At 38.2% G+C, this 12,933-nt stretch overlaps 1 protein-coding gene across 4 annotated transcripts in view; it reads left to right on the top strand.

Annotated features, from left to right (window-relative positions):
- Nucleotides 1-12,933, top strand: part of RAVER2 (ribonucleoprotein, PTB binding 2) — a 118,717-nt gene that overhangs the window by 37,694 nt on the left and 68,090 nt on the right. For all 4 annotated transcript variants that reach the window (XM_037743110.1, XM_017541532.2, XM_017541531.2 and 1 more), the window contains exons 3-4: nt 734-1,203; nt 4,517-4,708. In XM_037743110.1, coding sequence (XP_037599038.1) covers nt 734-1,203; nt 4,517-4,708 — 662 coding nt within the window. The remainder of the gene's footprint in view (nt 1-733; nt 1,204-4,516; nt 4,709-12,933) is intronic.

The following is a 12,933-nucleotide window of genomic DNA, read 5'->3' as shown; positions in this document are numbered from 1 at the left end:
CCAGGCTGGTCTTGAATTCCTGACCTTGTGATCCACCCATCTTGGCCTCCCAAAGTGCTGAGATTTCAGTCGTGAGCCACCGCGCCTGGCTCTCAAGATCTTGTCTTAAGATCAGAATCCTGTAACCTTTTCATTTGATATTATTCATCAAAGAGTGTACCAAATTATAAGTGTCTGTGTATTATTTCAATCTAAGCTGATATTAAGGACATATACACATTTTTTGTGCATTTTATTGTTTTTGCTGTATCTTCATTTTTTCAGGTCTTTGCTGTCAAATAAGGTCTTTTAGAACTCTAAGAAGAAAGATTTTGTGACTTCATTTTTATTTCGGTGAAGGTTTATACAAAGGCTTCATAAAATTTTATATAGCAGGTTTTTGGGTGGGAGGAAATCAAATATGTGTGTGATTGGAAAAGATTAACAAAACCCCCCAGAAGATCGTAGGATTTTACAGTGAAACTCCTAATATAATCCCTGTCCTTTCCATTCGGGTTACTGGTGATGAAATTAGCTTAACGGAGGTGTGAGCATTAAAAACCAATGAAATAGAATAAAAAATATCACAGTGCGTTACCTATAGTAGGGGTATTAGCTCATAATTTTGTTTCAGAAAAAAGTGTATGTTTACGTGTACCGAATCATAGAAGTAAGATGTATTTCTTACTGTATTTTCAAACAGTTTGAAAACACTGGCCTAGAAAACTCTTTAATTCATTTTGTTATCTTCCAGCTTTTGTTACCTTATTGAATGGGGAACAAGCCCAGAATGCAATTCAGATGTTTCATCAATACTCTTTTAGAGGAAAAGACTTAATAGTCCAGCTTCAGCCAACAGATGCTTTGCTGTGTATTACCAACCTGCCCATTTCTTTTACATTGGAAGAATTTGAAGAACTTGTTCGTGCTTATGGAAATATTGAGAGATGTTTTTTGGTCTATAGCGAAGTTACTGGCCATTCCAAAGGCTATGGATTTGTGGAATACATGAAAAAGGACTTTGCTGCAAAGGCTAGATTGGAACTATTGGGTAAACAGTTGGGAGCATCAGCACTCTTTGCACAATGGATGGATGTTAATCTATTGGCTTCAGAGCTCATTCATTCCAAGTGCCTTTGTATTGATAAACTCCCCAGTGACTACAGGGATTCAGAAGAGCTGTTGCAAATTCTTTCCAGTGTTCATAAACCAGTGTTTTGCCAGGTATGTATTTTTAAAAGATTATTGGAAATATTTTAAAATATATGCATATGTATCTAATCTACATATACTCAAAATTTATCATACCTGTTTGATTAACACAAAGTATGATTTAATTCTGCATTATTCTGTAGGGAAGACTTTGATCTCATGGGAAATTTTAAAACAGTTCCACTGTTTATGGACCAAAGTATATTGTTAATGTAGTTAAGTATGCCTTAGCAAATCCATTGCCTACTCATTCACCGCATTCCATCCATTCACCCCACCATTTATTCATTGATCCATTCATCTATCCAACTTATATTTACCATCTGCTGTGTGCCAGACATTATGCCAAGTGTCAGAAAGGCAGAGAATGGAAAGACACTCTATATCAATACCTCAGAATTTTGTAGAAGAGGCTGACAAATAAGCAAACAATTGCAAATCCTATATGAAGAGTGATGTAATGGAGGATAGAAAAGTATTATGAAGTTTAAAAGGAATGTATAGTTCTGTCTTAATGTGTCACGGTAGGTGAGACATCTAGAGAAGATCCTGAAAACTGATAACACTGGTGAGAATTTTCAAGCGTTTTATCATAGTAAAATTAAATACATTCTAATAAATATATATATACACACACACACATATATAGTGTATATAACTCCTGTCCTTACAGAGTTTTGATAGCAACTGATCAATTATTTCTGTTGTTTCTCTCCATTTCTTCCTTTTCTCTCTTCCCTTTTACCACCCTCCTTTCCCATCCATGCTCCTTTTCCTCTTACCTCCCTTGTTTCCTGTCCTCCTTTGGGTTTTTTCTTTAATGATACATTTGTTGAGTTCCTAGTATTGCAGTAGAAGTTTTGGAGTACATATATATATACTCACACATATATTTATTTTTTAAGTTGACAGTTAAAATAGTATTCATCATGTATAACATGATGTTTTGAAGTATATATACATTGTGGAATGGCTAAATTGAGCTAATTAACATATGTATTACCTCACATAGTTACCATTTTGGTGATAAGAACACTTAACATCCACTCTCATAGCATTTTTCCAGAATACAATGTTGTTATTAACTGTAGTCATCATGTTGTCCAAAAGATCTTTTGAACCTATTTTTCTTACTTAACTGAAATGTTGCATTTTTTAACCAGTATCTCCCCAAGCCCCTACACCAATCTCCCCAGCCCCTGGTGTCTTCTATTCTACACTATACTTTTACGAGATCAACTTTTTAAGCTTCCATACATAAGTGAAATTATGCAGTAATATATATTTTTAACAATTTTTTTTGAGACAGGGTCTTCCTCTGTTGCCCAGGCTGGAATCATGGCTCACAGTAGTCCCAAACTCCTGGGTTCAAGCAATCCTCCTGTCTCAGCCTCCCAAGTAGCTAGGACTACAAGTGCACATCACTATGTCCAGCTAAGTTTTATTTTTATTTTGTAGATACTGGGTCTCGTTATGTTCCCAGGCTGGTCTCAAACATCTGGGCTCAAGTGATCCTCCTATCTTGGCCTCCCAAAGCTCTAGGATGGGCTTATTGATAGGCATTTCTTGAATACTAAGAATTATATAATGTTGTCATCCTATAGCCATCCATAATTCTTTGTATCTTTATTTGAGGCCTTTGAAGCAAATGTGAAGAGAAAGGCCATGTATCATAAATTGTATTTGAATTGTGAATCCTACCATTAGAAGGGACCGTATCATAAATTTCATTTGAATTGTGAACCCCAGAGTTGGAAGAACCCTTAGAGATTATCTAGTATAGGTTTACACATCATAGAAAATATTTGCTACCATATTTTTGAGTGACCATCTAGCTTCTGCTGGAATACTTCAAAATAGTAGAAAATTAACTAGATCACAAGTCAGACCATTGTATCTTTGCATAGCTCTCATATTTGAACTGGAATAGCCCTCTCTGAAACTACTGATGCTGTGGACTTAAAATGATTTTGGTTTTTGAAAGACTTAAAATATTATAATTAGGCATGAAGGTCATAATGAAATAGGAATAGTAAAAAAATCTTTTTAAAGCTTTCAAAGGATGAATAAAGCAGCTTTGGGATGGCTCTTTATCAGTGGGTCTGTTACTTCAGGCTGTTTTGCATTGTAGATTGACATAGACTGTATTAAAGACACAGACTCTTACCTTGTGGTCAGGAGACCAAAATGATTAATTAATGGCTTTTACAAACCTGATTTTAAGACCTTTGGATTATAAGAGGAATAAGATTGTTAGAGAAATGTTTAGAAGAGGTAGATGTGTTTTCCTTTTCCTGTGTGATTAGAAAAAGCTTGTGGAGGAAAAGATATTTGAGGACAGTTTTTAAAGAAAGAAATAATGTAAAGGAAAAAAATAGAAATTTGATCTAAATATACAGGGAAGTAGAAGAAAGTTAAGCTTCAAAAACAAGATAAAATAAACTGAAAAGGACTAAGTGATTTAGCTGTAATATCAGCCTATCGAGATACCAAACCCAAATAGAAGTATTGGAAATGTGTCTTCTCAAAGACATACTAAGCTGAGTGTTGTGCCATTTATCACTTTATAGCATGAATGTATTTAAGATAATTCATACATGTTCAAAACCTAGAAACGTTTTAGTGTCTTATCTTGTTCTTATTTTTGCTCTTTGTACCAGTCTTTTCAGATCCAGGACTTTAGTATCTTCCTTTACACTCTTACAGGTGGGTGACTGGAAATAAATCGAGTTCTACATGGCAGGAGTTTATTTAGGGCACATTCAGAAATAAAAGTTCTGTGTTGCTTTTAATAAACCTGGGACACAATTTTCCTAAATAAGATTTGCCTTGGTATACTTGACTAAATTCCTGGGATCTGCCTAAAATAGTGAAATAAAAATGAAATGTTCCTCCTACCTTTCTTCTCTTGATAACACTAACTTTATTTTCCATTGATGTGTGGTCAGATAATTTGTTCAGTATGTTTCACTGTCCATATAGTGATTTCTGTTTAAGGAAAGCTGTAATTATCGTGTCCTCATATGTCCCTATAAATTACCAGTTTATATATTTCTTAATATGTAGAGACTCTTACCATTTGGGCTTGTACTGTTAAAATAAATTAGAAAAATCAAAGAATTGAATAGAAACTTGACAGACTCCTATCTTCCTGTCTTCAGAAAGAACTATAAGCAACTAGTAAACATTTTCATAAAGAAAGAGAATATTTCCACCAGTATCAATGCTCCAATGCACTTATTCTTGAATTTGAAAATTATATATTGTACATAAATGTTTCTAAGTAAAGATTGGAATTCCTGTTTAATAGAATGTATTGTATCAGCTTGCACAGGATGAAGGTAGTTACGTTGGTGGCTTTGCAGTGGTTGAATATAGCACTGCCGAGCACACTGAAGAGGTCCAGCAGGCAGCGGATGGTATGATCATCAAGGGCACCAAAGTCCAGGTTTCCTTCTGTGCCCCTGGAGCGCCGGGGCGAAGTACATTAGCAGCATTGATAGCGGCTCAACGTGTGGTAAGTTTTTTCTCTTTCTCTTTTTTTTTGGGATATAGAAAATTCTGCTACTCTTTTAATCTATCCAATCTAGCCAAAGTAATTGTTGATTGGACTATCATTGCATTTTCATCACACTGAAGAGTTCTCCTTTTTTAAAAAACAGTTAGCTGAATTGTTTCTTTGTTAAGTCAAGACAGAAGTCATTACAGAAAAAGAAATTGTGTTTAGTAAAGTCTATTTATGTTGAAAAATTTTTCAAGGACTTTCATTTATTCAGCAAATATGTGAGTTACTGTTGTGTTCTAAATTTTGGGGTGTAAATGCCTCTTTCTCTTTTTCTTTTTTTGAGACAGAGTTTCACTCTTTCGCCCAGGCTAGAGTGCAGTGGCGCAATCTCAGATCAGTGCAGCCTCTGCCTACTGGGTTTAAGCAATTCTTCTGCCTCAGTCTCCCGAGTAGCTGGGACTACAGGCGCATGCCACCACACCTGGCTAATTTTTATTTTTTTAGTAGAGACAGCATGTTGCCATGTTGGCCAGGCTGATCTTGAACTCCTGAGCTCAGGTGACCCACCTGCCTCAGCCTCCCAGAGTGCTGGGATTACAAACGTGAGCCACCATGCCTGGCTGCCTCTTTTTTCAAGAAGTTTTCACAAGTAGCGGAAAAGACATACCTGCTTTTTACTTACGTGGCACATTGTACTTAACTTCTTTATAGTAACTGTCTACTCATTCCTCTCTACTTTTCTAGCCTGGAGGATCCTTAGAGATGGAGACTATACCTCCTTCATAGTTTTTACCTTAGTACTTAGCATAGTAAATATTTGTTAATTGAAGGAAGGAAGGAATACACTTTTGAAGGAATTGCAGAAGACTTTATGCTGAGGATGACATTAAAGTGTGACATTAAAAAATGGATGAGATATTGACTTGTGTTGATGAGAGGTGGAAAATAGGATTGCCAGAGAAATACAGATTTTTGCATGAGATACTTATATTAAAATAATCATTCATTGTTCATCTGAACTCCAAATTTAGCTGCACATTCTGTATTTTTACTTGCTACATCTGGCAACCCTAAAGAGGGAGAGTGAGTAGTCACATTAGGTGGAACAGAAACTACTCACACAGTGGTATGAGCTGAATTTACATGCTTGAGGAGTGATAAGTGGACTGGTTGCAGAGTGAATATGAGGATGCTTAGATGCAGGTGAATGCCAGAGCAAGGAAAACAACTGAGTACTCAGCCAGTTTGGTAAGCAATGGGGAACTTATAAAATATAGAAACAATATAGTGACAAGATCAGAGTGAAGCCACCATGAGACTAGTCTGAAAGTGGTTAGATGGACTGGAGAGAGGAGATTAGTAGAGGGGGGATAAGAAAGGAGACTGTGGTTAGCTCTCTACTCTCACATCTCCTGCCGCCTCCTCTTACTCCTTGACCTCACCTTTGGTCCTGGATTCCTTCTCCCTTTTTTCTTAGTTTGTCTGTCTTCTCATAGGTTCCTCTGTCATTGTTACATCCTTGCTTACGTAATTCACCACCTCAGCCATTCATTCAATATCAACTTCATCTCCTCTAGTTATGTTGTCTCTTTGTTGGATTGGATTCGCTGGGTTTACGAGTCTGAATCCCTCCAGTCACTTACTTCTGAAGTTAGGGCACTGTGTCCTCTTGGAGAAAAACAGACAACTGGGTGGCACGACACTACCACAGATGTACAGCACACGTTTATAGCTGGACCCTCAGCAAATCTCCAGCTCTTCTCTCATTAGCTCTTTTCCATTTTTTTCAGCAGCTATCTAAAACCTTCACGGTATTCCTGTTTTTGTCCTTTTTCTCAGATGATCATGGCTCCTACATTATAGAAATGTAAAGTCCATGTGTTGAACTCATTCATTCATTCAGCTATTCTCACATTGCCCGAGCATGCATGTCCCTATTTTTTCCTTCCATCTCTCTTCAATACTATTCATTCCATGCGTATTTACTGGGTATGCACTAAATGCTAGGTACTCTTAGAGATGTTTAGAATTCATCAGTGAGCAAAGCCAGTACAGATTCCTGTTCTTGTGGAGGATTGTGTCTCTTCTTGCCAAAGCATGCGGTATGGCTGAGTCCCCACCCTCAGGGCTCTTGATCCTCTACCGATTTTCACTTGGTGTTTCATCAGCTCCATCCCCCCTGCTATAAACATGCTCAAGTTTTTTCCTTTTAAAATCCTTTCTCTCAAAACCCTAGAAGAAAACCTAGGCGAAACCATTCAGGACATAGGCATAGGCAAAGACTTCATGGCTAAAACACCAAAAGCAATGACAACAAAAGCCAAAATAGACAAATGGGATCTAATTAAACTTAAGAGCTTCTGCACAGCAAAAGAAACCATCATTAGAGTGAACTGGCAACCAACAGGATGGGAAAAAATTTTTGCAGTCTACCCTTCTGACAAAGGGCTAATATCCAGAATCTACAAAGAACTTAAATTCATAAGAAAAAAACAACCCTATCAAAAAGTGGGCAAAGAGTATGAACAGACACATCCCAAGACATTTATGCAGCCAACAAACGTGAAAAAAAGCTCATCATCACTGGTCATTAGAGAAATGCAAATCAAAACCACATTGAGATACCATCTCACACCAGTTAAAATGGCAATCATTAAAAAGTCAGGAGACAACAGATGCTAGAGAGGATGTGGAGAAATAGGAACACTTTTACACTGTTGGTGGGAATGTGAATTAATTCAACCATTGTGGAAGACTGTGGTGATTCCTCAAGGATCTAGAACTAGAAATACCATTTGACCCTGCAATCCCATTACTGGGTATATACCCAAAGGATTATAAATCTTTCTATTATAAAGATATATGTACACATATGTTCATCGCAGCACTGTTCACAATAGCAGAGACTTGGAACCAACCCAAATGCCCATCAGTGATAGATTGGGCAAAGAAAATGTGGCATATATACACCATGGAATACTATGCAGGTATAAAAAAGGATGAGTTCATGTCCTTTGCAGGGACATGGATGAAGCTGGAGACCATCATTCTCAGCAAACTGACACAAAACAGAAAACCTAACACTGCATGTTCTCACTTATAAGTGGGTGTTGAACAATGAGAACATATGGACACAAGGAGGGGAACATCACACACCTGGGCCGGTCAGGGGGTGGAAGGGCTAGAGAAGGGACAGCAGGGGATAGGGGCATTGGGGAGGGCTAACATTAGGAGAAATACCTGATGTAGATTATAGGGAGATAGATGCCTAAAACATTACAGCACGTGTATACCTATGTAACCTGCACGATCTGCACATGTACCCCAGAACTTAAAGTATACAAAAAAATCCTTTTTAGATACTGGGCTTTATAACCATGCACCCAGAGTTGCTTGAACAATTAGGCCTCATGTATTGTCACCATTTCTTAATTTCCATTTCCTTCTCAGTCTAATGCAATGTAGTTTCTGCCTCCACTATTCAAGTGAATATGTACTCGTTAAGAGGGATTTTTAAATATTCAAATCTAGTGGGTACATTTCAGTCTTTTATTGGTTGGTCCCTTTGCAACATTTAAAAATTTACAGGTGTGAACGGTGGCTCACGCTTGCAATCCCAGCACTTTGGGAGGTCAAGGTGGGAGGATCCTTTGATCCCAGGAGCTCAAGACTAGTCTGGGAAACATGGTGAAACCCTGTCTCTACAAAAAATTAGCCAGGCTTACTGGTGTGCGCCTGTTAGTCCTAGCTATTTGGGAGACTGAGGTGGGAGAATCACCTGAGCCTGGGAGTTCAAGGCTGCAGTGAGCTGTGATTACACCACTGCACTCCAGACCAAGTAACAAAGCAAGACCCTGTCTCAAAAACAAAATAAAACAAAACAAAACTCTCTACTACCTTGAATTTTGCCACACCATTCATTTTCCTATCTGTCTACGTGTTCTTTCCCTAACTTATTTTTTTCCCCTAAAGGCTGATATCAGTATATTTCCAAATTTGGCCTTGTCATTTTCTTCCTGTTATATATGCCTATTAATGATTACTACCAAGCATATAATTTCAGACCAAACTGCTGTCAGCACTAAATTATATTTCCGAGGGATACTTGGACATTCCCACTTCGTGCTGTATAAATAGTTCAATTTCAGCATCTCAAAGAAAACTATTTTTTATGGGACTTGCATTTCTATGTTCTATAACATCTATATATGTTTCACCCAAGCTAAAACTATGTGAATCAAAAATTCACTTAAGGCTGGGCACCGTAGCTCACGCCTGTAATCCCAGCACTTTCGGAGGCCAAGGTGGGCGGATCACAAGGTTAGGAGATTGAGACCATCATGGCCAACATGGTGAAGCTCTGTCTTTACTAAAAATTAGCTGGGTGTGGTGGTGCGTGCATGTAGTCTCAGCTACTCAGGAGGCTGAGACAGGAGAATCACTTGAACCCAGAAGGCAGAGGCTGCAGTGAGCTGAGATCACGCCACTGCACTCCAGCCTGGGTGACAGAGTGAGACTCTGTCTCAAACAAAACAAAACAAAACAAAAACAAGAACAATTCAGTTAGTCGTGATTGCTCTCCATCACCCACCTTCTAATCTAAATGTCAGAAATATTGCACATCCTTTCAATTCTACCTCCTAAGATCTCTGAAATCCTTGAGACCTTGTCAGCATCTTGATTACTTCACTCAGGATCTCATCTTTTCTCACCTCTCTGATTAGAATAATTCGCTACATGATCCCATGTCATTAGTCTTTCCCCTTCTAATCCATCTTGCACAGTGCATAGGAGAGATATTTCTCACCCTCAACTCAGCTTGTGTCATTCTCTTGCTTAATATTTTTTAATGCCTGAATAAGTTCACTGTCTTTAGCATAGCATGCAGATTCTTTATGATCAGATAGTAGTGACAGTGAGAAATCTCAGTCTTAAAAATAAGGTATTCATGTAATGTTTTCTATATATTTTTGGTACATATCTTTGATAATATCAAATGTTCTGAGTTTTTAAAAAAATCATAAATAGGTGCTGAATATTTCTACAACTATTGAAATAATCCTGATTTCTCCTTAAGTTCATTAGTGTCTTTTGAGAATTACACATTCTATTTTAATCCTGCTGGTGATTGTTCCTAACTTTTTTTGTTGAAATGGAGTCTTGCTCTGTTGTTCAGGCTAAAGTACAGTGGTGTGATCTCGGCTCACTGCAACCTCCACCTCCTGGGTTCAAGTGATTCTCGTGCCTCAGCCTCTCAAGTAGTGGAATTATGGGCATGCACCACCATGCTCAGCTAACTTTTGTATTTTTAGTAGAAACAGGGTTTCACTATGTTGGCCAGGCTGGTCTTGAACTTCTGACCTCAAGTGATCTGCGTGCCTTAGCCTCCCAAAGTGCTGGGATTACAGGGGTGAGCCACCATGCCTGGCCAATTGTCCCTAGCTTTTTAAAAATTTTTTTATTTTTTTTTTATTGCATTTTAGGTATTGGGGTAGATGTGAAGAACATGCAAGATTGTTGCATAGGTACACGCATGGCAGTGTGATTTGCTGCCTTCCTCCCCTTTACCTGTATCTGGCATTTCTCCGCATGCTATCTCTCCCCACCTCCCCCCCGTCCCTCCCCCATTTCCCCCCAACAGACCCCAGTGTGGAGTGCACCCCTCCCTGTGTCCATGTGTTCTCATTGTTCAACACCCGCCTATAAGTAAGAACATGCAGTGTTTGATTTTCTGCCCTTGTGTCAGTTTGCTGAGAATGATGGTTTCCAGGTTCATCCATGTCCCTAGCTTTTTAACATGCATAGGTTTATCAGAACTTCTGTGCACTCACCTATTCTCACTTCCATCTGCTTCCTCCTTCCTACCATACCTAGCATCATATTGGTGTCTACATTTTTACATTAGGATAGTCTTAAATGTTTTTGTGTTTTTATGGTTGTGGCTCTGTATACAAGATTAAAATTATCATATTGTCTACCTTAATTTCCACATATTATTTAATAACATATTACATTTCTTTCTTTTCTCACTGGATGATTTCCTTCTAGGGGATTTTGAAAGATAGTATTCTTGTGGTAAAAACTTTTGAGAACTTGTATACTTGAGAATATTTTTATTTCATTCTGATATTAAATAACTTAGATGAATCTAAAAATGAGGCTCAGAGTACTTACAGTACTTTGTATTAATTCACTGTCTTCTTGAATCTAATGTTGATGCCTTGAGAAAGAAGATGCTATTAATTTGTTTCTTGTTCCTTTAGAGATATGTTATTTATAGATGGAAGTTTTTAGAAGGTTTTTTGTTGTTATTGGCTTTGATGTTCTTAAATGTCACATGAAGAAATGTGATTAGGTGTGTTTTTTCTTTAGAAATCATATTTGGGAGACTGTGAACCCTTTCATTCTGTGCTCTTTAATCTTTAATAATGGGAAATTTTTCAGCTATTATTTTTTCAAAGATCTTATTTTCTTCTCCTTCAGGGACTTCTAATATTGTGTTGATGCTTCTACCTCTGTTTTCTTCATCACCTTGCTTTTTCTTGTTTGTTTGAATTTTCAATTTCTTTAACTGGATTTTTATGATCACTATTTTGGGCCAGGTGCGATGGCTCATGCCTATAATCCCAGCACTTTGGGAGGCTGAGGCAGGTGGATCACCTAAGGTCAGGAGTTCAAGACCAACGTGGTCAACATGGCAAAACCCCGTCTCTACTAAAAATACAAAAAACTTAGCCAGATGTGGCAGGCACCTGTAATCTCAGCTACTTAGGAGGCTGAGGCAGGAGAATTGCTTGAACCTGGGAGGTGGAGGTTGCAGTGAGCCGAGATCACACCATTGCACTCCAGCCTGGGCAACATAGTGAGACTATGTCTTAAAAAAAAATTCACTATTTTGTTTTTTAGTCACATGTATTCTACTATGTAACCTATCTGTTAAAGCACAGGGTAAATGTTAAGAATAACGCTTTATGAATTCCTTCAGTTTCTTTATCTGTAAAATGGAGATAATAATACCAACCTTATAGAATTGGTTTTTTGAGAAGTAAAGATCTGATTCATGTAAACTGTTTAGAACAATGCCAAGTCTACAGTAAGAGAGGACTGCTGTTATTTTTCTCAATACTTATGTTTTTCATAATCTAGCATTTCTCATTGGTTATTCTTTGTAACTGCTTGCCCTTGCTTCATGTTTTAAATAAAAATCCATTTTATTTTTGTGATGTCTATTACATTTATTTGACATTTTTATTATTTCCTATCCATAATTCTGCTTTCTCTCTTACAGTTGGTTCAGTTTGTTGCTTTTATTTTTTAGTGACTGCATTCTCCAAATGTCTAGCTATTTTTCTTTTGAATGTATGAATATACATTTCCTGTGGGAGCTGTAACCTTCCTATGTGTCACTGTTTAGAGGTTGTGGGGAAGGGGATGGACAGAGGGAAGCTAAAGCCTGATCTTAGCTAGGGTTTAGGGAAGGCAGGTAAGGACCTCAGGGCAGAGAAGTTCTGCCTTCACCATCTAGGCTTGAGCCCAGCCCTTTTCCTACCCCAGCCAGGCAGCCCCTGCACCTTAGAGAGCCCCTCTCATCTCCACTTCCAGCCTTGCTCTTTTCCAAGTTCTGCCTGCCTTCATTGTAACTCTTCTGTCCTGCAGAGTGGGTGTGGGAGGACCTGAAAAGGTCGGGGAGGTGGGAAGATTTTCAGTGACCAGCTGGTCTGCCTGCCTGGTGTTATCTTGTCCTGACTGTCTCTGCACTTATGTGCCAGCCTGCTGTTATTGGTCCTATGGCTGTCACTCAGCTGATGCTGCTGTTTTCCCACCTTGCTATGCTGGCCAGGAAAGCCATGCTCTCTGAAAACAAAGTAGATACACAACTCAAAAGCCCTTCCCCAAATCATCCTGTGTGTGGATCCATGTACTCTCATGTTCTCTGCTGATGTTTACCCTCACATATTCTGTCTCCCCAGGGATTTCTCTCAGGCTTTATGTCAGTTTCTTTGATGCATCACCTTCTCCCTCTCAATTTCACAGTACTGGGTTGGGAGAAGGATCCAGTTGTCCTTGTGAGTTCTCCATTTTCTCATAGCTAAAAGTTTTTAATTTATCTTTTATGTAATTATATATAAATATTAATATCCTCATCCATTAAGCTGGTTTTTCAAACTGAAAACTATTTCATATTTTTAGGAAGCGACTCAGTCGCATGTATGTAAGGCCAGTTCGTTTTAATATCA

This window comes from Cebus imitator, unplaced genomic scaffold, assembly GCF_001604975.1.
Source record: "Cebus imitator isolate Cc_AM_T3 unplaced genomic scaffold, Cebus_imitator-1.0 Scaffold135, whole genome shotgun sequence".
Taxonomy (NCBI): domain Eukaryota; kingdom Metazoa; phylum Chordata; class Mammalia; order Primates; family Cebidae; genus Cebus; species Cebus imitator.
Note: the sequence above shows the minus strand (reverse complement) of the source record. Positions and strands in the feature narration are given on the sequence as shown.